General features: G+C 43.5%; 1 protein-coding gene across 6 annotated transcripts in view; it reads left to right on the top strand.

Annotated features, from left to right (window-relative positions):
- Window positions 1-889, top strand: part of FARS2 (phenylalanyl-tRNA synthetase 2, mitochondrial) — a 237,980-nt gene extending 237,091 nt beyond the window's left edge. For all 6 annotated transcript variants that reach the window (XM_030444177.1, XM_030444178.1, XM_030444174.1 and 3 more), the window contains one exon: window positions 561-889. In XM_030444177.1, the coding sequence (XP_030300037.1) occupies window positions 561-699 (139 nt within the window). In that variant the 3' untranslated portion in view covers window positions 700-889. The remainder of the gene's footprint in view (window positions 1-560) is intronic.
- The last annotated feature ends 23,357 nt before the right edge of the window (window positions 890-24,246 follow it).

Below are 24,246 nucleotides of genomic sequence, written 5' to 3'. Positions count from 1 at the left end.
ATTGAAAAAATAAATGGTTTGCTCTGTGTAATGTTTTAGTCTGTAAATAAATGTTCGGTCTCATCTCCCAGGATGAAGCCTAGATGAAGATGCTTGTGAGATGCCCCATGTTAGCTAGCAACATTGTTCTCCAGTGTACAGAGGTTGTTTTCCTAAAGCCCATCACCAGCAGCCCTGCTGGTCTGAGGCAGCTATTTGTGTGCAGTGCTCACTTAAGGTAGTGCCATTAGCACCAAAATGAGAGAGTAGTGGTGCCGGGATCAGTTCAGTGGTGTCAGCATCAACCTCCCCTTGGCCTCGTTTGTTTAGGCAAGAAGCTACTGAACTGCAGTATAAGTTGAGGTCTTAGGTGGAAGTCAGCAAAGTTCTGTTCCAAAATTAAAATTCAGCTCAGTCCCACCTCTCTAGACTGTGTATTTTAGCATTAAGGTGATTTTCAAGCTACAGGAACTAAATTAGAACCCAAATACAAAATGGTCCAGAGGGTAAGTGTTTGGCCTCGTGTATTTGCATTTTAGGCAGGTGTATTTATGAGTCCTCTTTTGGTTTCTATTTTGTAGGACAAAGAAGGTGAGCCATTGCTACCGGATCGTTTACCGCCACCTGGAGAGGACTTTAACACAGGACGAGGTTCATCGAGTCCATCAAGCTATTGAAGAATCAGCAGTTCGAGAACTTGGGGTTGAAGGCAGATTCTGACATTGCTCTCCAAAGCCCTAATGACAGTTTCCTCTTCTTTTCTTTTTTTTTTTTTTCCTCATTATCTTCTTTTTAGGATGAGGAGTACAAGAAGGGGGGGTTGTGACTGATCCTAGCACATGCAAAACGATTGATATATGGCAATGGTAAAACTATCAGATAATAAACATTACTACTGAGAAAGCATTGACAAAGCAATGGTGCTTTATTTTAAGAATTGGGGGAGCAGCAGTAATGTAAGATTTCCCTCCTGTTATAATAAGAAATACACTGCCTGGTGGTTTTCTGTGGTGTTAATTGGTCCCCGGGTTCCATTAAACTGTAAACACTTGGCGTTATTTCTGTGTTGACAGAATCTTCTGTCTGTGTAACAAGTGAAGCAAATCAGAGACACAGTTTAGCTTGGGGAAGAAAAGCAATTTTATTCTTCCATCCACATCTCTCTTTTTTTAAATGACAAATGGCAGGTTTTGCTTTATGAAGCCTCCCAAAAAGTCCATCTTGAGAAATTTAGCTCTCTTACCTTCAGAGCCTATGGGTGTCACTTTCATCTGTTACAGAGCAGGAGCCAGGGTGGCTCTGAGGCCAGGCCACCAGTCTTCAAGTGGTGGATATTTGGTGAGTTTTTCCTCCTGGATCCCTCTGCTTCCACAGAACTGAGCAGAGCCATTTAATGATGCACTCTGAGCTGTGCCGCCTGCCCCAGGTGAGCAGCTCCCTTGTCTCTGTTCTCCTCACACAGGCACCAGTGCAGGATAAGTCTGTTCCCCTGTCACCATCAAAGGACTGATATGACATGGGGCAGGCTAGCAGAAAAAAAGAAACTTTTCCATACAGTACCCTGAAATGCAGCTGCCTTGATCTCTCTCAGTATTTTACTTTCTAGCAGCAGTATTTGCTCAGAAATTTGACCTTTGAGGCAGGAAACCAAACTAAAATGGAATCTCCTACTATTTCAGGAACCAGTTGCTGTACAGGATGCTTGGCTTTTTCATTGCAGGTTATAATAAGTAAATTCTGGCAGTGGATCCTAGGACCTGTAGAAGTGTTCAAATGATCTGATAAATACTTGATGAGCCATTGCAGATGCTGATATGGAATATGGGACCTGTTTTTGCTTTTAATGGTATTTCAGAGAGTCTTGCAGGTCACATCTGGTTGCTGTGGAGGCAGCGTTCCCTACTTCAGGGAAGAAGGCAGTAAAAGCACTGCAATAAACAGCATCTAACACTGATTTATACCTTATCAAGAAACATCTGTGCAGCAGGCTTGTACTCAGCCATAAGCCACCAGTTACTTGCAGATGTGAAAGAACTAGAGGGCTCATTTTAATTTAATTACTCAATATATTTAGCTGTGTAAACAAATCTTAATCTAAATCACTGTTGTGTTATCCAAATAACTTGATTATGAAAACAATATGCTAGACTTTCTACAGGGTGAAAAGAATGGGTGCCATCTAGACAACAGAAAAACCTGCTTGGTTCTTTTTAAACTATGATCTACATGATCCATAAATGCAACCCAGCCTGTTTGATGTTTCTCTGTCTCCTTCATCCTTTACCTTTCCAGGATTCTCAGTGAGGACCACTGAAGAGGAGGAGCACTCCCCTGGACTGCACTGAGCAGTAGTTGTTCCAAGACATGGCTCAATTGATGCTACCACATGGAGCAGCAAATTATGTGGATATTAACTGATGGTATTGCATATGAAAAGACTACTAAACCCTACCTTCCGCATGAAAATACTAAGTCTCTTGCAAAACCAGGAGACTATCTGGGTGGAGCAGATTGTAAGATTCCCCTTTTAGTTTACTGAGTAGAGAAGTTTCTATTTTTCTCTCCCCAAATCCATTTGGATTGGCTGGTTTTGGGGCCATAAAATTTTCAGGAAAACAAGGAGAAGAAAACTGGACAATGAGCCTTCATCGTTGCATCCACAGACTGATGTGTCCAGCTTTGCAAGAAGAATTGGATGTTCTTGAATTGTCCAGTCTCCAGCCACTAGCCAAACAACCATACATGTTTGGTGTGTTTACCTGTGAACTGTCTGCACTCTGGTGAGGAGGGGCTCAGGACAGGTCTTGGCAAACATTGTTCTTTGAAACCTAAAAGATTCACCTCCTGGGCTAATTAAGATAAGGGGGAAATGCAGATATTTCCCTGAAGTTGACCTGACAGCATGGAATCATGTTCTAGAGCAGGAGTTCTCATAGCATCAACTTTCAGAGAAAAATGCAAAACATTAAGGTTGAAACCAAACCAAAACAAAAACCAGCTTCTTCAGGAGCACGTCTGATTCAGTCATTTGAAGTATTTTGAGGCCTGTAAAATCAGATGGGCTAACTGTGATCATAATAAGAATACCTGGGTATATTTATATCACGTAAGCCATAATCTAGGATTAATCTGCTCTGTAGACTTATTGTTCTGGCAAATATTCACTTCTACTAGCAAAGCAAACCTCAGACCAAAAGTCATCAGATTTGCATTTTTATGCTGCTGTTCTTTGGAAAATATGACTTTGCCTTTAAAGCCCAACCTTAATTTTACTGGGAAAATTTTCTGTGGCCAGTAGTAGACTCTTGAACAATGTAGCCTTCTGTGGGTACCAAAAGAGGGCCCATGGAAATCTGAAGGTGTAATAGCCATGATTTATTTTAACACTGATTTCTAATAGTATCTAAAGGGCTGGGCTGATCCTTGGTGTTAGTTTAGAAAACCTGCCTGAGGAAAGCCCTTGTACAGTCACTGATCAACTCCGGGCACTTGGATTTTGTTTAGGCATAGTTAGCACCAAGGTAAGTAGCTTGAAGACCAAGGACAACATAGCTGCTAAGGTAAGTTCCCTTGCTTATCACTCCACTACCCTAAAGTCTGTCTCATGAACATGCCTCAATCTTGGACGGGCTAAAAGTCTAGTAAATGTGGAAGAGTTCATAAATAACAAAGTACCATATGGAAATATGAATGGGAGCAACATTTGAGTAATTAGTATGTGTGCTGACTGATGAGAACAGTGGCAGGCACAAGGCCTGGCTTCTTATTTTTATTAACTTCCTGCATTTATTTTTGCATGCCACTGGGTTTTGTATCAACATCCATTAATAGAAGAGAAAAAAAAATCAATTGTATCAAAAGAAAATACCGGTCCCCAGGAGAACTGGGGGTTGATTTCTATGACTGAACAGCGTGTACAGTTTTAATGTTCTGGGTATGGGGTTTGTTCCTAGTTGCAATTAGTTTTCAAGCTAGCCCTAGCAAAGACTGAAGTTTTTGCTTTAACACACATTTTAGGATCTTCCCAGTAAACTGGCAGCAAATTTACAATACACTGAGACTTACCTGGTTCTGATGTTCTTGTTAAAGGCATTGCAATGAAAGTGTTTTGAGCCAGATAAGCAGTAAATTGCTCTGTATTTTTACCCTTGTGGCTTCAGTGACCTCTGCCATAGTATTGCCAGGCATAATCAAGCAGTTATACAAATCTGAAAGTAGTGTTGTACTGAGAATCCAAACTACATTAGTAAACCACTAATTAGTAAACCACTGGTGGTGGCCATTTGCCTTCCACTAAGAGTGTTGCTCCTGCCTTTTCTGCAGGTTGGTGGCCATAATTCAAGCAATGAATGTATTAGTTTCTTACTCTGTTCAGCTGTACTGGTTTTCAGAAGTATTAGCAAATTGATCTTAGCTCTTGAATAATTTCATGTAGGGCATAACTTTTTAATTTAAATGGAGAAAAAAAGGGTTGTGGGCTCTTTGATAATTTTTATGCAGTGGCTAATGGATTTCAGCTGTCCCAGGTAGAACTCTGGGCCAAGACAGAATTCTTTGGTGGTCTGTTGAAGTAAACAGGGAGTCTCAACCCAAAAAGCAGAATATGTCAATCTCATTGAATTCATATTTGGGTAGAACTAAAGGACAGTCTTTGCTGTGGGTTGGCTAAAGGCTGGTTGGTGCTTGTTGGTTAAACCAAGGTCAGGAAGCGCTCCGGCTTGCCACCAGCCCAAACACACAGAGAAGTTTTAGGCACAAAGAAGGTCTGACAAATTCAGTGTGAGGATATAAAATGATTGTGCTGGGTATTTGAGGCCTGCTAGTTGATATCACTGAATTATCTTCATCACCATTGTTACCATCGGGGAGAAATGGGGGTTTTATTTAAGCTCTGAAATAAGTAGCTGTACTTTTAAAGCTAAGAGTTCTCTTCAGATATTGTCTGCTGTGCTGCTTCACTAAGAGAAGACTCCATGTGAAACAGATTTCCTTTCTGTGTAGACTGGGCCATATTGGCTAATGACACAACCTGATAAAATTTTAGGATTTGTGAATTTTGCTTCTGAGGGCCACCAGAACTGAAGTAGTCTTTTTAAGGACCTTGAATAAATTTATAGGACACATAAAAACCTGGACACTGACACTGATTACCTGCTTTTAAAAGTGACTGCAATTACATCTGAATTTGAAGCTGAGTATCTCAAGGAGGTGACTGCAGTTCAGCACAGGGTGTGGTCATATGCTGGGTGAAGGCACTGACTTCTCCAGAATCTGTCATATAAGGTCTGATCGTCGTTAACATCTGATGCACTTGCATATTTGGCAGTTTTTGTGGTTTTTAAATTTTGTCAGATGGCCTCTGCTATTCTGTTTCTGCCCACTGTTAACTATGTAGACTCTGCTTTAGTGTGATTTTTATACTTGAAAAATTGTGCCTGAAATCATTTCTTCCATAACATAGCTTTCTCATTTCAGTTTTCCTTACCTTTTCTTACAGTAAATTCTTTCTAATCAAGTTTGGTATAACTTTGGTGAAGAAGCAGTGTCAGGCTGTAGAGAGGGAGATTTATTATACCACAGCCTAAAGCCTGTGCTCCCACGCTGTGTTACTGCAGGGTCTCTCTGTGCTCACCCTCTGGATGCAAGTGATTAACACACCATCCAGGGAATTGTGCCTCTGCCTGCTCAATAATTTGCTGGGCAGCACTGCAGTCAACCAGAGCAGCTGCCACTTAAATGGGTAGTAGATTGTTCTCTTTTGATTTTTGTGTCTGCAGCTTCACTGGTATCACAGTATGATACAGCCAGGAAGTGCTGTATTGGTATTTGCTGCAGCTCAGCATCAGTGAGATGCATCTCGTGAGCTGGTGCCTCTGCACCTCGAGTCCTGTGTCCAGTTCTGGGCCCCTCAGTTCAGGAGGGATATCGAGGTCCTGGAGGAGGTCCAAAGGAGGGCAACCAGGCTGGTGAAGGGACTCCAGCACAGATCCTATGAGGAGAGGCTGAGGGAGCTGAGGCTGTTCAGCCTGGAGAAGAGGAGGCTCAGGGGAGACCTCATCACTCTCTACAACTCCCTGAAAGGAGGTTGTAGCCATGGGGGGGGTTGGTCTCTTTTCCCAGGCAACTCTCAGCAAGACAAGAGGGCATGGTCTCAAGTTGTGCTAGGGGAGGTTTAAGTTGGATATTAGAAAGAATTTCTTTATGGAGAGGGTGATCAGACATTGGAATGGGCTGCCCAGGGAAGTAGTGGATTCTCTGTCCCTGGAGATATTTAAAAAGAGACTGGATGTGGCACTCAGTGCCATGGTCTGGTAACTGCAGCGGGAGTGGATCAAGGGTTGGACTTGATGATCTCTGAGGTCCTTTCCAACCCAGCCAATTCTATGATTCTATGATTTTTCAGGGGAAGTGCTGTGTGCTCATGAGTGGCTATGGCCATCCTCACCTACAGATGTGAGGCACATCAAGACCATGTGTAAGGAGTAAAAATTACCAGACACCAACGGGTACAAATAACTGCTGGTGGGATTTTGTCCACCTCTCTGCAGGTTTGAAAGTCCCACTCGGCATCTGTCCAAGTGTTTGGGAATTTGGAAACATTTTGGAACCCAACACTGATGTAATTTTTGGAGAGGGGAGAAGGTTTAGCGAGCAATCACAGAGTGGCTGAGCAGCAAGGCAGGAGGTGGTGTCTTCTGATGTCCTGGGCTCAAAGCACTGAATTACCTTCCTTCCCACCACACTACTGAGAGGCATGGATGTGAGTTTTGACTGCCTGCCTTTCCACAGTAGTAAATAATTAGCATGCACAGCCTGGCTTTCTGGTCATCAGTTATTGTTGTAGCTGATGATTCATTTAAGGGTTTATTGATTCTCATGCCAAATCTTTACTCACTAGTTGCACAGAAGCTACCAGTCATCCACGGGGTCTTCATTGACAGATCTCGGTATTGGAACTGAATAAAACATTGTGGGAATGGAAGTGTAGGCCTGGAGGTTGGTTTGTGTCTTCCTGATCATGGGGGATTGGCAGAGGTTTGACTCACTTGAAAGTCTAATGTCAGGTACCCAACCTGAAGCCGGGTGTTCAGCATCTTGGCTGGTGCTTTCAGAAAGGATGGGGCCATCTGAGATCACCACACAGGTCTGCAGAGCTGTCTCCCTTGTGTCCATTAGAAAGCCCTTGTCTGGGCACTGAGGGCTCTAGGACACCAGTGGAGCTTGATTGCTTTCAAATTTCTATCATGTGCTCACAACATGCAGCCCTCAACAACATTACCTCCCTGGGCCCTTCATGTGGGCCTGAAAGACCCTTGCTTCTAAAGTCTCCTAAATGGCATTTGATCTCCCTCCCACTACCCCAAACATCATCTTTTCACCCCTTTGTAGTACAGTGTCCTGCTCAGTCCATGGTGCCTTGCCAGAAGCTTACTTGAAGGGCTTTCACACGGGCTGGCCAGGTCACTGAACAAACCCCAGTAGATGACCCCTGTGCACATGCATTACTGTTTGGGTCTCTTAGCACAGCTGCTCATTTTTCACAAAGTTTGCCAGAACATCATGCCTGGGAGGCCCTCACCTTGAAGTCCAGCACGGATTAGATTATTCCAGTGGGTTCAAAAGTCAGTGAAGGCAGCTGACAGTGGAAGGATGGGCCCCATCAGTATTGCACAGCCCCTGGCTTCCTTAGGAAGATGAGACAGAGAAATAGCAGGGCTGCAATGAAGGTTGTCAGCATAAATAAGTGTGCCCTGACTCAAAGTTCAGGCAGGGGAGACAGCATATTAGTAAGAATCTGATGCATCAGCATCATCCCCTGCACATACATCCAGGAAATTAGTACAAATATAATTTTGATAAATAATAACAGCAGCCTTCTGTGTCTTTACAAGCTGCTATGCTATTGTGCTATCTTGTCTGCATAACTATTCATTTCCTTTCACTTGCTAGGAACAGAAAAGTGTGCATTTGGTGAAGAGCTAAATGATTTCCTGTTGTTCCTGTTCTTGCAGCGTTTTTGAACAAGGAGGGCAGTCCAGCATTGCTGAGGAGATCTTCAGCACCTTGCCAAATTATGTTATTCCTGTGCTGCACACACACATGCATATGAAATCAGTTGGTGTGGGTGATGTGAGCTTTATTTCTGTGCTGTGGATACAAAAGCAGGGTTGTTGTTCTCCATACTCTGTGTGATTAGAGACTTTTCTCTCCCGCTGCTTTGCTCCGATACACAGAAAACCACCTTTTTCTAAGAAAAATTCAATACTTTCTGATGCCTCCCGCTGTCAGAGTGCCAGCAGTCTTCTGAGTACTCTTCCTTCAAAGAGCAATTGAATTTTGGGCAGAGGACTCCCTTTCCCACTTGAGACATTTTCCTTTTAGCCTGAAAGACTTTCTGGCGTCTCTTTTAGGCTCCTGTGCAACACCTGCTGCTGATGACAGTGCAGGTCTTTTTCCACCTTGTGGGAAGAAAGGTGACTTAATAGAAAGGCCAGCTTTATAAAAGAAACTTGAACTATTTAAATGTCCTGCCCTAATTAAAAAAAAAAATCCTACCCTCTACAAAGTTATTAATAAAAGTCCTCTTTGATCTTTCCTAGAGGGTAGGCTTGTGCAGTGGTAGCATTTCCACATCAGAACAGCCCACGAGGCTCCAACAGAGGACAGCTTTGCCACTGAAGGGTCTTTCATTCATATTTGGAAAATTACTTGATAGTTTTCTGGCTTCCTTTCTACTTGGTAACACATTTGGAGTCACCGGCTGTGCTTTCTCTGCCTGTGCTTTCTCTGCCTGTGCTCTAACCCCTTCTGTGGTTCTGTATAGATTGAATTCCTTGACTGTGCAGTGTTGGCATTGTTCAGCATCCCTAGGGCTACTGTGAAACAGATCACCAGGGGAGTCAAGACTTCAAAGGTGCCCATCTCTTGGGGTGCATTCCACATTGCTCACTTGCCCCTGTGCAGCCAGCCCAGCCACCCTGCCCAGGAAGCTCAGCCTGCAGCTCAGAGCTTGTCTTGCAGGTGCAGCTTCTGGAGGGCCCCTGTGCATGGGCATGGGGTTGCCAAGCTGAGCAGAAGCCAATGCATCTGTGAGCACATCTCTGCCCAGCCAGTTGTTTGGGCTTCCCATGACACCTGGAAGGAGATCCATTTTAAGGCCAAGGATGACAGCACATGGCTGGGACAGGGGACATTTCTACCTTGGGTTCAGTGTGTTTAAGGAGAGCCGCTGTAAGGAAGATGAATCAGTGTAATTCCTGAAAGGAGCCTTTCAGGGAAATTCTTGAATATGAACCTTTCTACTTGTCAAGAGAAGAAGGCTTCACAGGACCTTGGTTCTCTGGATGTGTCTTTTGTGAGGACTTCAGTCTGGTGCATGCACTGAAAAGGTATCAAGAATTACACAGTTGCAGCCTGGGATTTTAGCATTCCTGGTCAGCCAGAAGCTTTAACTTTCCAAATCAGAAGCTCTTGGGCACCTTGGATCTGCTGTGATGTAAAATGCTCAGTAGTAAGGCTTAGCCCTGCTGTGGCACGACAGCAGACATGACAGTGAAGAGAACTACAGTGCTTCTCCTGCCTCTGGTCCTTCCCTGTACCAAGGTAAGAGTGCACCTCCAGTGCTTGCATTGGGGTGACTTAACTCAGATGCATCTTTGTTGGCTGCTGTGAGGGCTGAGACTGACGTGGTGGTGTGCTGTGGCATGGGATGACTGACACCCAGGGGTCCTTTTTGAGCATCAGTACTTTATTCGTGAAACACCTCTATTTTTAAACTTGCCATTATCTTGCCCACGAGTACTGCCATAGTTGGTGTTACTTTATAGTTGTTTATCACGAGCTGATCACACAAACTTGTTGCAAGCTGATAGCTTACGACTAATTGTTCACATGAAGCAGAGCCTCCTCTAAGTAGTTAATGCAATCTTTGCTAAAAAGCAAAACGTGCTACTCTATTCTTTTACCAAGGTCTTGTTATGCCTGTTATCTACATTCTTCTTGCCCAAAGTTACCAACTGCTTTTGCTTCAAGGGTAAAGCACTAACACATCTAGGCGAAAGTCTTCAAAACTTAGAACACTGTCTGCTACAGTGGTGAATGAAACACATTTCCTCTTGTGCAGGGCTGGTAAACATACCTGTAAATGTTTCATTGACTTTTGAATAGCATTTTGTTCTTTTTTCAGTATGATGAGCATAGCTTGGCAGCCCAGGCATTTAAATACAAGATGGTGTATTCGGGAGCTCTCAATGTATTATTTTTTCTTCTGTTAACTTACTGTTTCCCTCTTAGTCCATACAAACTTCTGTCACTGACGTCCTGTGTCAAGGAGCTCAGTTTAACTAAGCTGTATTAAAAAAGAAAGCATGCTTTGGATTGGTGTGACCTGCCATCTAACTTTGCCCGGTGTTCCAAGTCCCAGAATATCTGGTACAGCCAGCACCAGGCCCTCACTAACCAGAGAGGTACTGAGAAAACTGGGAAATTTTTGGAGGAGAGTGACTGCGCTGATCAGGTGATGTGGAAGTACAGACAGATGAGTTCAAATTAAAAACGAAGCAGAGCTTAGCTCAGGAATGACTAACAAGTGTGTGGTTTGTGAGACATGCAGCTCTCTGATGAGCACGAACACCCTCCCACTCTCCCAGTCGCAGGAGGGGAATTTTTAGCATGACATGCAGGGATATAACAAGGGCTAATAGTGTGTCAGTCAGGCTGAATGTAAAGTAACATTTCCTGACACGTGCTGTGGAAGAGTTTCCTGGGGTCAAGGGTGGGCACCCAACTGTTTGGCCCTTTTTAAAGCCAGACTGGACAAAGGATTAGGTACTCCAGATGGTAGGCATCGGTTGGCAGGAGGATGAACTGGTGATCTAATAGGTCCTTCCCATTTCTAGCTCCTATGATATGATATTCTCTGTAATGAGTTTTGACTAGTTTTAAGCTCAGAGAGTAAAAAGGAGATAAAGCTGAACAAAAAGATTAAAAACTAAGCAAAAAATGTAGGTTTATTTAATAGTCATGGAAATAGCCAGATTGAGAGTTCCTTGTATACCAGTAGTGCTATTCAAAAATAGCATTGCAACGGGGAAAATGGAAATTGTTACAGTAGTAATGACTTCTTTTTAGAGAGTCCCCATTGTCCAGAAGGATCCAAGAGCATGTTTCAGAGCAGAGGTGTGCACATTCACACCCGTGAAATGGGGGAGTTGTTGCTGCTGACTTTGAAATATAGCAACCACTGGACAGAAACAACCTATTGTAATGGCAAACAGTAATCCAGGGCAGCAATTTAAGATGGCATATAAAGAGTAATTTCTATGGTTGAAACTATAACAGGATTGTTTAGGTTTGGCAGAATTTCACTCACTGATGAATCATCTTTACACAGGTTTCTTTTGCAACTGCCTTGTCCCATGTCCTTGCTTTTAAGGTAGCAGAGTCTGGCAATATTGAGCTGGCTTTCCTGTTTCCTTTTGGGTGGGCAGGGAGAAATGTGCTGAACTCTCATGACACTGAGCCAAGCCTCGTTGGACTGGTGTCAAGGATGGACATGACTTCACTGGTTCCCTTGGCCCTCATTACCCTCACACTTACCTCTTGGAGGCTTTTCAAGAAGGGTTTCTTGCAGGTGCTGTGTTTTCCAGACTGTTGGCCCTAGATATTTGGTTCATGTTGTACTGTCTTCCTCTAGGCCTGATACCTGAATGTGGCTGCTATAGGCAAGGGCTGCCTCTATGTGTATTTTTTGTCTGCTTCTTGTGAGTCCTGATGTCAGGGCTATGAATTCTTGGAGGACATGGGGACTCTAATTTAATTTAGCAAAGGACTATTGGAAAAGAAAAGTCTGAAAATGTGAAATAGTTAGGTCTGTGTATGGAAACAGAAAAGACAATCTGGAAAAGCTGAAATGTATTATAAACTCATTTTAATATTGCTATTTAAAGTGAACCATGTTAGTTATCATTGATGTGGAGAAAAACTCTTTCCTCTGCCCCCCCCCCTTTTTTTTTATAAGTAGTCACAAACCTAAGAGAAATTATTAGAAAGTGGCTGAAATATAGGTTTTCTGCATTGCTTGTCTCCCATGAAATTAGACTCTCTTAGCCAACAGCTCTGAGGAGTCATCCCAGTCGAAAAAGGAAGGAAATGAGCAAGGTGAGAACTTGCATGTTGAACATGTCATCCTTCTGGAGCCACATGCTTGCCATGGAACTGACTCACATGACATTAAAAATTATTTGTTCTCATTTATGCTGTCTGCAATGCTACATTTAACATAATATTCACTAGCTTCACAATTAACCAAATGCTATCCATTTGCTAATGAAGATGGTAAACATTCCTATATAAAGTGCCATTGACTACTGAATAGATGAAGTACAGTGTAGTTTGACTACCACTATTTTTCACAAATCACTAGACAGATCTATGCAGTTCTCAAGATTTTTGTTCAATAGTCACTACAGATATGGCTGTTACCTGGTCATGCATAAATCAGTCAAAATTTTCTTTTGAATGTTTTTATTATTCATAGCGGAGATAAGAGTTCTCCCTTTATCCACCAGAAATTTTAGCACTTCAACAAAACAAAATATCCATTCAAGCCTGAGATAAAATCCTGCCACCCTCATGCTTCCACAATATCAGAGCCCAAAAACTATTTATTTGTGAGCAACTGATGTAATAGTATTTTTTTTCTTTTCAGATTGATGAGGCTGTCAGAACCATTAGAGGAATTGCTACTTCTTACATGCTGATGAGAAGTCAGCTTGAAAACCACTGTAAACCATCATGATCTGGGATTTCCACTGCTTGAAAGTTCTTAGTCTTTTAGTAGCTGACAAAATGGTTGTATCAGCAACTTCTACCACATCAGCTACCAAAATTTCAAGTTTCCTCTAAAAGGGCTCTGTTTCTTTTCTGGGCCATCTTAGGGAGAATTTCTTAGTCTGGAAACTTTTGACTAGTCCCAGGACTTAGACTGTAGATTAGTATTTGACTTTCAGTAGGACATATGTTTCTAGACTTCTTGTGAATGGGATTTATATTCCATTTTCATTTAGGCATCGTAGCAGTCTTACCTTTCTTAGTAACATGGTAAAAAATTTCTCAAAGTGTGGGTTGCTCCTCAGCTGTTGTTACCTGATAAAACATTTTGTCTGGGTATACTGCCTTGTTCTGGGAGAAGGATGGCCTCTGAGAAGAGGCTGTAGATTCCTTCCCTCTGCCTGGTGGCTTCTGGTATGAGGAGGCTGTAAAAGGATAGGAAGGGATCTCAACTGGGATCTAGCAGCAAAACCATGGCATGAGCGAGTCGGAGATCATTATTTCCTACTTAAATGCTAAATTCATATTAGGTAGAAGGAAGGATGTGATCCCAAAAGCTGGGTACAGGGTAGATACTAACTAGTCAAGAAGGCCTAAGTACCATAATAAATTGTTTGACTGACTGAAAAGGGAGTAGAAGGGGCTCTGCTTCTTTTTTCCAGCAGTGGCACTGACCAGTCAGACCATGAAGTCACTTTCCCTTAGCTTGCTGGTTTTCCTTTGCCACATGTTTTTAGACTTCCAGAGGTAACACACTGCATAAGAACTCTTGGATAGGCTGGGTATTTAGTGAGGATGATGTCTGTATTTACATCGTGGCACAACCTGGTCCTAGAGGGACTGTCTACAGGATCGGGTGTGGTACACTGAGAAGGGCTACTCAGAAATGGTCCCTGAACTTCAGCCAGTTGCCATGGCAACAGAAGAGCTAAGCTCGGCAAGGAAAGAGAGAAGGGAGATACTCTGTTAAGGATAACTTACAGCATCAAGGCTGCACTTTGAAATATCTCCAGTTTTCTGGGTCTGGGCTTGGGAGGCACATTGCAGAGCTCTGGGATTGCTTCCTCCTGAATCCTCTTCTCCAGCTTAGACACAATGAGCAAATATAGGCAAAAAAAAAGTGGAAAATCTCAATGGTGAAAGAACAGCAGGGTGGCTTTCCTATCACTGTTTTTTTTTGTTGTTGGTGGAGTGGGTGGGAGTAGAATCTGCATCTCTGAAGCCCTTCTGCAGGGACTTGGTGTCAAGAGCTGATGAAAACCATCTGCTGGCCTGCTTTCCACCCATCATTTCATACATGCAGCTGCCAGGTGCTCCTTCAGCCCCTGGCTCTGTTCTAGTTCTAGTTCAAGGACTTTTTCTCCAGTCAAGCCCCATCAGAGGAGGGAGGGATACCCTCATGGTTCAGGTTCCTCAGGCAGCAAGAAGCTTTTAGTCTGCACCTTTCAGAGGACTCTGCAATTGCCATGCCCTGGGAGGACCTGGTCACAAAATTTCACAATGGGTTTTGCAGCAAGCTCCTGGAATGATGAGTGTAAGACCTTGGGAATAGGACTAGCAAGAGCTGAAAGCCCCCAAGAGGAGCCTGTTCACGTTGTCCATGTTTGCCTGAAAAAACTCCGGAGCAGAAAGGGGCCAGTACCCTGATGCCTATACCATGGTGTACATTAAGGGCTTCATTGTCTTTACCAAGGACCTTACAAACAGGCAGGGAGGGATTTCACTTGGCTGTGCAGTGCCAAAATCAGTGTCTCCACACCAAGGAGGAACTGGGAGTAGATCCTCCAGGAAGTGACAGTGGTTGGAGGGATGCTGTGGTCATTCGGTGCTGCATCCTGATGAATGGGCACATGAGGCCTTTTCCTTTGTGGCTCAGGGCTTTGTGACTGGGATCGTGCTTGGAAGAAAGCTCAGAGAGGCTAAAAATTGCTTCAAAGGAATCTGGAAGGTGTAAGAAAGGACACTTTGGAGGTGGGGAGAGGGACAAGTGGTGGAGAGTTCCATGTTAGGTAATATGAGCTTGCTCTTGGCTACTTTTATTTTATAGCTTGGAGGAAAAACTGGTGAGAACCTTCCTGCTGATGAAGCAGCCCACTAATGTACATGGCTGTAGGGTGAAGACCATAGATTTTATAAAGATAATGATGAAAATTGGTGGGCCACACGTGCCCACAACTGAGTTTCTGAAGATGGGAGGAAGAACTCAGGGGCCTAGGAAATCTCTTTAAAAACTAGGGAAGCTTGAAAGAAAAAACAAGATAAAATGGCAATTGACTATAATCCCACGCATGCATTCACTCTGTTGCTTTCTCTCTTACACCCCCACACTCAAGCACATCTTTCTGTCCGAAATAGTAGGGAAAAGGTATCACAACCTTTATTGTCAAGAGTAATTTCTCTTCATGTGTCACTACCAACAAATCCTCAGAGCGGGTGGATGTATATAAAACTAATCTGCTTGCTTTTTCCTTTCCTAAACCTGAACAAAAAGAAAAAAAACCCTGGGAACTGTGGAGCTGAAGTGCTATATGCTGACAACTCTTAGATGGATGAAGGCTGGACACAACTATTTGTCGTATGCCAACTGTGCAATGTGAGGCAGTAGGGTGATTATATGGAGAACCAGGGCTCCCTTTTCCTCGTAAGAATGGCTTTTAGTCTATGTCCTTGTGCATTTGGGGATGTTGGGGAACCTGGCTGCAGCTCCACCATGCATTTGCCTCCTGAAAAGCTGTGAAAGTTGAGGGGCTTCTCACCCCTCCTGTCCAGCCTGCAAGGAGCATCACTGAAAATAACCTGCTGGCTGCTCTCCTTGGGGCTGAGACACCACACAAGACTGAGGCCTTTTGGCTGCAGGGGCTGCACAGTGATTATATGCAGCAGGATGAAGAAGTGGTGTCTGCCAGCTGGGTTTGAGCTTGTGGCATCCTTCCACACTGTTGGCAGGAGCACTAGGAGCTGTGGGTGTCTCTGGGGAGATGGAGCCATCATATGCTCAGGTGAGGTCAGAGTAGTCCCTCTGGATTATGTGAGGAGAATCTTGGTCCTACTATAAGCATGCTTGGACTCTCCCCTCCCAGGGATGATCACTTAATATATGCTTGAAGATTCACACAGCAGACTAGAGGCAATTTGGGTCTTTGTCCTATATTTAATTGATACCATAAACTTCTCTGCTGGATGTTGACTCAGGGCTTTGACTGCTGTTTGTTTGGCTCCATGAGATTCTCAATCCCAACATGCTTGGGTGAAAGACTCCACCAGCTCGTTGGGTCATCATAGCCATATCCCATGCATAGAAAAAAAAAAAAAAAAAGATCTCTGGACTGTTATGGATTCCTCTGTTTTGTATATTCATTCCTGGCTAATGGTCAGGAACTTTATGTAAGAAAAGATCACTATGGTTCCTGTCAAGGAATGGAATTTGTGTTAGCAGATGTAATTTTTTAAAATTTTATTTTATTTTGCAAAAGGCATAGTAATACCCAAGGTTCCTTCAGTGCACTTCCAGTGTTCCCTTCTTGCTATGTCAAACTACTGAATCTGCATTGAAAATATGTGAAAAAATCTAGGGCTTTTTATGATGCTTGGAAGAAAATGGATTTGCAGAGCTTCTCTCTTTAAATGTGTCAACATAAATGACGTCCTAGCAGGTCTTGCAGATTACATGGCATAGGCAAATAACTGCTATTTATTGCATGGGCTGTGCAATTTTTCACCTCGCTATTTCTGCTACACGTGGAATAGATGAAACAAATTTTTCTTGTACATTTATATAGAGCCTGTCAAGAGATGCATGTAGTGGTCTCCATTAATGCTCATTTGTGCCATGATTCCTTATCCAGCATTTAACCCCTCCCAGAGGAAAAGTGCATCACATCTGTGATACCCATTACAAAACAGTCCAGATTCTGTGCAACATTCTGCCTAACAGGCTACGCGTGGCATTTTGCTTCCCTTTGGCCTCTCAAGTTTCCTTCTCTTTAAAGACGAGTCTGTCACAGAGTTATAGGAGAGAGACCTTGCAACTGGCATTAAAAAGGCCAGCACTAACTCTTTAAAGTCTCTCAGTCTTTAGCTACCAACTTGTTTCAAAGAGACAGCAACATAAAAGAGAAAAGTATTTTGAAAAAGAAGAAAAATAAGCCAAGTGAGGCTCAACAAAAAAAAAGCTCAAATGCTCTGCACACAGCTATCAGTGTAAACTATGTATGTAAGCACATCAGAGTTAATTTGATTGAGAGTTTTGATACTAAAGACAAAGATTAAATTATTTCTTCTCTGCTTGCCATCTGTGTTACTGCAGCTGCTCACCCCACTGGCTTTGGGTGTTTACTGATATCTTATTTACAAAACACATTATGCCCCAACTGGTCCTCTGGACGAGAGTATCGCTTCTGTTGCTTATAGCTGTCATCAGAGGGACAATGTATGTGTCTGAAGGTACCCCTATATTTTGCTGAATCAGACTCTGGGTTTCCTTCTACTGTAACATGCTGCAGTTCTCCTCGCCATCACTGATCTAAATATCCCTGTTCAGTAATACATATAAATCATATCTGTGATACCGACATCAGACGCACATGTGCCTGTATCTCGTTTACTTGGGCAGAGCTTTTACTTCTCACATTTATTTTTTAGAGTAAGAAAAATAAAGGCACTTAGCCTATGACGACTACTTTGCAGCAGGAGAACATTGAAAAAGAAAAATGAATACTGCAGAAATGGAAGGAGGAAATGAAAGTTGATCCACTGACAGGGGTACATGGGTTCAGCAATGGGTGGATTAGACTGAGCATTATCAGTGATGATGAAACACAGCAGACTGTGGTAATGAAATATTTATGAATGGGGAAATGATACTGCATTCTGCAGTGCAGCACAGGGGAAAGAGAAATTTCAAGAATACTGTAATAGCAAAGCCCTCCATTAATTATCAAAAGCAAGCTGTAATGCCAGTTACTATGACAACAGGGTCCCCTATGTATTTTGCACCATTTGGGGGGATAAGAGGGGACTACTTCTATTTACTGGAGTGCATTGTATTTCTTGTGCTGTTTTTATTGTTGTGAATTATGACTGTCCCAGCCTGTGACTATTTGGTTAATTTCAGTGATAAAATTATAAAGTGACTATTGGCTAAAAATATAGGGAAAGCCTTTAATAAATAGTACTGGTCTTTTTATTCTGCAGAGATCTAAAGATTCCCCTTCCTGTGTTAAAGGACAGGCTTTGGCGTTATTAATAATCTTATATAATATTAATGCATGCTAATGTAATAATAAAAATTTAAATGCTACTAGAAGCTTTATTATTAATAATAATTTTGACTGTGTTAGGCTTTCACCCGCAAAGCATTTTAGAAACAGTGATTAATTAAAATGTCAATATTGGCATACTAAATCCACCACTACATCTCCAGATGGAGCAAGGGAATGTACAACCTCTGCCCACTTATTTTTAATTACTCCTTATTTGGTTTCTTAAACCCATGACCCTCTCTGTGATTTCCACTTATTCTCAGCACAGCCAATGGTTTTTCCTGCCCACACCTCTACGTGGTGGAATGCACGTGAAGAAGGCAAGAAGGTGAGGTGTAGACCATGACTGAAGGAGGACGTCAGCTGAAACGTAGCTTTGGGCTGTGGCAATGTGTCCTCTTAATGCAGCTTTGCCAGTTCTCTGCACAGCACACATTTTTGGACGACACACTTATAAATAGTTACTAAATGGAATAGGAAGAGCTGTACACTCCAACCCCTTTAGCCCAGTGACTACAGATGCTGGGGATGGATGCTGATAATGGGCCACAGATGGTGGCCAGCCTGACCAGCTCCCACTAGAACATTTTCTGCTGCTATGGTAAGAGGCAGAGTATTCTATTGTTACAAGCTACTCAGACATTCTCCTATTTTTTTCTTCTCATTTTTTTTGCTTAATAGTGCATTTAATCAGTTGTTATCAAAGGACGGTATAGGTGTTCTTACTGTATCTTGTTTATAGGCAGATAAGTGTGCTATACATCCATTAGATGACTTCCTTTAGGTGATATAGGTAACTGGAAACAGAAGATCACAAGCCAAATCTCCTAGTTCCAGCTTCAGGACCTTCTTCCATGGCATGCAATAAGTTCCTGGTTCTCAGCTTTTCTAGGATGAATGGCATTGCAAAGGTAAGAAGGGAAAACAGTTGGGAACTTGAAATGTGATTTCTCTATCAGAGGTAGCTAGATGCAGTCACTACTGTTAAACGTTTCCTAACCTTACATGACAAAACAAGCCAGAAGTAGGTACCTTGGCCCTGTGCATCTAACTGAGTGCAAGCCTGGGTGGATCAAGGGCAAGTCAAACATGATGGTAGCGACAAGATTTCTGCATCATCACTTACTAGAAGATGCCACAAAGGACATAATTTGACATGTGTGGGTGTATATGCATGTATATACATGCACATGTCCATATGCATGTCCATAACATATTTTATTTACATAGAATAACAATAGACAGACATTGGCTTAGAGAAGAAGAATTTTGCCTGATTTTATTCACTCTGAGCTTACTGAGTGGCTGTGGAGGAGAAATCCGTTTCTTAACTTTTTTATTACTACAGCCCTTCCCATTTTCCCCTGCTTGCAATTCAGAGCCTTCAGCTCATCTTGGGTAGCATGCCCAATTGTCATCCTAAGGCAGAATTGCCCTGCCTTGACATGGGTCAAAACTGGAGCTTAGAGTCTTCTCTGTGTCCTTTTGTAGTGCAAGCTACCTTTTTCTTTTTCTTTCTTTCTTTTTTTTTTTTTAACAAACAAACAAACAAACCGCCCCACACAAACCAAAACACAGCACTGTGAGAAATATGTGAACCCTGTGAGCAATAAACAATGGAGTAACATAATCCAGCCTCCCACTGCCTGATGAATGGCTGTGGGAAGCTGGTGGGGAAGGCGAGGGCTCAATTTTCACTGTGATGAGAGCTGCCCCAGAGGACCGATAGGGATGTAAGCTTTCCTCTCCTTGGCTCCAAGGCTAGAGGCATCCAATAAATAGCTCAGACTGCAACTCACTGACAAAGAACAGGGGGAAGGACAAACGGGTAGGTGTGGGAAAAGAGCAGGTCGTGTTTGTTTAATGGTTTCAGAAACTTGACAGAGAATAAAAGGTTGTGGGGATTGTTTGTTCAGTGCAGAAAAGGCAAGGAGTATTGGGGAGGGGAAATCTAATAGTAGTTGTCACACAGAGTGTATGAAGATCTGCCAGAGGCAGGGCAGATATATTAATCCTGCCCTGGCATGTGGGGATGGCTGGACATCCTGCTAGCTCTCCCCCATATTGGGAGCTCTCATTCAGATGAGTACTGTCACTGAATAATGGCTGTCAGGGAGGGGCATGGTTGAACTTCTGAGCTCCCCATTCAGCACTCAGCACCACATCACCTGGGACAGAATCAAAGAATCATTAAGGTTGGAAAAGACCTCTGAGATCATCAAGTCCGACCGTCAGCGCCACCAGCCAACTAAACCTTGTCCTCGACTGCTCTGTCCATATATTTTTTGAAAAGTGACCCAACCACTTCCTTGGGCAGCTGGTTCCAGGATAGAGGACAGGGAGGGCCTTGTGTGCCACAGAAAAATCCCTAGTCCCAGGGCTAACTTTAGGGTAAAGGAAGTCATGCCAGGAGTCATTCCCATCACAACCTAGAGAGCACTAACTACATTTCTGTGTATTCGACAGTGCCTGTGGGCATGTAATGGAAAGAGCCTGAGCTGGGGATGTCTCTTTTTCCTCTTCTAAATGCTTTTTGCTTGGCAGTCTCCTTGGGGTAAATCTTGAGAGTGTGCACATGCATATGTGTGTATGTAAGCTTTAGTTCATTAATTGTCACTGATTTAAAATCCTAAGGGTGATAGCACAAGTGGGAGCTGCATTAAACTTTGTCTTCTCTGGGATGGAAGGCGTTGGCAGATTTATATGTTTTTGTGTGGAAAAGACAAACTGTGCCCCTAGGATACACCAGCCAGCTGAGGTAAGCCTTGCCTGGGCCTCTAGTTTTGCTTCATCCAGCTGCTGCCAGCTGTATATAATGTGCCCCATCGACACATGAGTAACCCATGAGCTAACCTGTGTCATCCTTGTTGTCTCAAGGACGATGGAACCAGAAGCTACCTTACTACAAATATTTGCACCAGATCCTGAGGTCAGTCTCAAATAAAGGTCAAATATCTATAGCACATTCATTTAGAAAGAGCATAGGCTGGTGTTTTAACCTGGACATTTTAACCTGTTAGAGTGAGAACCCAGCCACCAAGCTTGAGAAAGCAACCTCCAAACAGCACTAGAAAAAGCAGAATATGAGCCTTGGAGAGGGAAGGGCTGTGCTTGCACCCACCTAGTGTAGGAGGAGGGAGAGGAGCTCGTTTCTGCTTGCTTCTGCTTCTGACAGGCCCTAAGGTGCTAGGGAAAAAAAAAATAATCCTTGCATTAGGCATGTTTGCATCACTCCATAAATAATGAATAACAGCAGTTGGACTGAGCAGGGGCTTCCCTCGGAGGCGTGAAAGCCTTAAGGGAGGAAAATCTAGAGCAGGAGGCTGTAAGTTGCATTAGTGCAGCTTCTCCCCCAAACTCCCATGACCTTGTTGCAATTCAGCACACGCAGGCAACCAGCCCTGCCCAAGCCTGTGGTAGGAGCCCTGTTTGTAATAAATCAGCAAGCAGAGAAGCCCCCTTCATTAACTGAGGGATTTTCTGTTCGTGCTTTGGCTGTTTATTCTTTCTAGTGCTATTCTGTTCGGTTGCTGCAGGGACTGCTAAGAGATGCAGGGGGAACAGGGAGCACTTAGTCAAGGGCAGAAATACTTGGATGCAGTAAAAAAAAAAAAAAAAAAAAAAGGAATCCCTGAAAATTAGAGATATTTTCCAGAGCAGATATTTTGTCTGACTGCAGGGTTTCATATGCTCCATGCTGAATTACCCTGAAGTGCAATTAAAATAATGGAACGTTTGAAATCTGGAAATCCTCGGACCCACAGTCTTAATATTGTTCTTAGATGTGAAAGAGGAGGGGAGAAGGAATGGATTTATTCTCACCAGGCTGCAGGGGGATTTACACCAGCAATTTTCATCCACTTCACTGCAAATCCTTTCTAATCAATATGCAGGCAGTGCCAGTGTGCCAGAGAAAGGCAGAGGTGCTGGTGATGCCTGTGTCTCCCCTGCTACCAAAGGAGTGGTGTAGCTGTGGCAAACTCCCTCTGCGGCCCTGAATCCACTAGCCTCTCCCTGCCCTGCTTTCAGCAAACCTGGAATAATTTTGTATCATTTCCTATGGGAGGAGGCATACAGCTAAGACTGCAGTTCTGCCTCTGGAAGTTTGCTCTTTTCCTTCTTCTAGAAGCAGGTGAGCCCTGATCTTTGGATGCAGAATGAGGATGGAGCCAAGGTATAAGGTTTGGTTTGGCTCCACAAGTGACAAACACAGAACTCTGTACACCTCTGCCGAAAAATATTAGAAAGCTGCAATGTTTAAGGTCACTGTGACCATCAGGGAAGGAAGAAAAGCCAGTTTTTTCTTCCCATGGCTCATCCTTGGCCCTCTTGCACTTCTGCTGCTCCCCACAGCTGCCAGGCAGAACGCGTGTGTCCAGGTGCCTGTTACAGAGAGAGAAGCACTCAGCAAGCCAGGAGGACTCTGCACTGATAAGCAAACATTTAGATGAGGGATATCAGACTTTTTTTCTTAAAGAGTGTGAGCTTAATTCAAGGCTGAGCTGGCAGGCTGAGGCAATTCACACGTCCTGGCAGAAGGCTGCCTGAGTGAGTGATGGGAGGCCCTGGTACCTGGAGCGTAGCCTGCTAAGTGAGGGACGCTACAAGTCATCATCTGGGTACTTAGGAGCAGTGTCCTTTATGATCCTCTGATTCATGAGCAAGGAGCAGCTTATAACTCAGGGACACTTACCAAGCCCTGGGGTGCCATCCTTCAAAGTTTTGCTGCAGCGACTTCAGGATAGACTCCAGGAAACTCTCTGACATCAGGCCTGGCTGATCAGGGGCTCAGTTCAGCTCTTTCCACTTAGAATTAGTTAAAGCAAGTATCTTACTTCTACAAGACAAAAAAGAAGCCACGGAGGAGTTTTCCTGCCTAGGAAAATTCATGGTGACAGAGACATAATTAACAATGAGCAGCACAAAAGAGAGAAGAAAAAGCAGATCCCTGAGGTTGATGGCGTTGTCCCCAAGGCTGCTCACAGCTCTCTGCTGCTGCTGCTGGTTTGCCTTCTGGCTAGGGGTCTGCCAAAAGAGTAAAAGCTGTACCCACCTGGCACTCTCAACACTCAGATATGGAAGGGAGAACAAGCGGGGATGGTTTATTCTGTGTCCTGCAGATAGAGGAATACCAAGTGAGAAACCTGTAAACAACTGGAGAAGCACAGACCTTCTGGTTATTGCACTGCAGACAATTGGGTACCAGAGACAGTAGCTGGGGGCTGTAGCCCCTCAAACCAGCAGCTGCTTGTAGCCAGCTGGACCATACTGGTCCATCAATAGGCTGCATGAGCACTCCTAATACATGAGCACAAAGAAAGGTGAGATGTGTATGATGGTGGTTTAAATAACCTGGAAGACTTGGCACAAAAGGGGTCAGGAAATGACCTTGTGATCCACCAGCAGCTGAGCTGCAGCACTAGGAGGATTAAAAAATGGTAGGGATTTCAGTGCCATGAGATACAGTTAACTCTGCTTGTGGACATCTTATCACAATTGACAAAGTTTTGGAATTTAAATCCTTTCTCCCATTTCTATGCCCCGGTAAATGGCGTATCTATTAAGGAAAGATTAGCCAGATGAACTGTAATCGGGGGGGCAGCAGATTTTGGTGCTACTAGTACATTATTACCTCATTCCACTGCTAAAACAGTCTTTACCCAGAGTATATACTGAGCTGTTAAGCATTTTCTGTAAAGAGCTATTTATTAAGCAGAGAAAGCCTCAAGATAGAAGTAAGTGTCTAGTTTTTCTGGGAGGAAAAATAAAAATCTTTGCAGGTTAAAATTAGCTTTCAGATTGCAGGGGTGAAACCACCTGAGGTTAGAGCATTGCTGCTTTTTAATAAGCAAATGAGATATTTGATGAGGAATTGTCTCTACGTGACTATTGAAATGCGTGTTATATTCTAGCAGCAACTTCTGTGGCGTGAGGTGTCTCTCTGCAGGAGAAACAAAGCAGGGAGCCAGGTGAGATTGCCAGGGAGACAATGGATTCCCTCCACACCGTGGGATGCTTCTCAGTGAAGTGGGTATTGCCATTTATTGTAAGTGCCCTGTCATTAGCTGTTCATTGTAATGTATTAAACGGAGGGATCTCAGGGGGCTCTCATGCGCCTCCTCAGAAGTGTGCCCTGGCTTCCCTGAAGCATTGTCTGAGCTGAGCGTGGCAGCAC

This window comes from Calypte anna, chromosome 2, assembly GCF_003957555.1.
Source record: "Calypte anna isolate BGI_N300 chromosome 2, bCalAnn1_v1.p, whole genome shotgun sequence".
NCBI classification, from domain to species: Eukaryota; Metazoa; Chordata; class Aves; order Apodiformes; family Trochilidae; genus Calypte; species Calypte anna.
The sequence above is the reverse complement of the archived record's forward strand: the minus strand, read 5'-3'. Positions and strand labels throughout refer to the sequence as shown.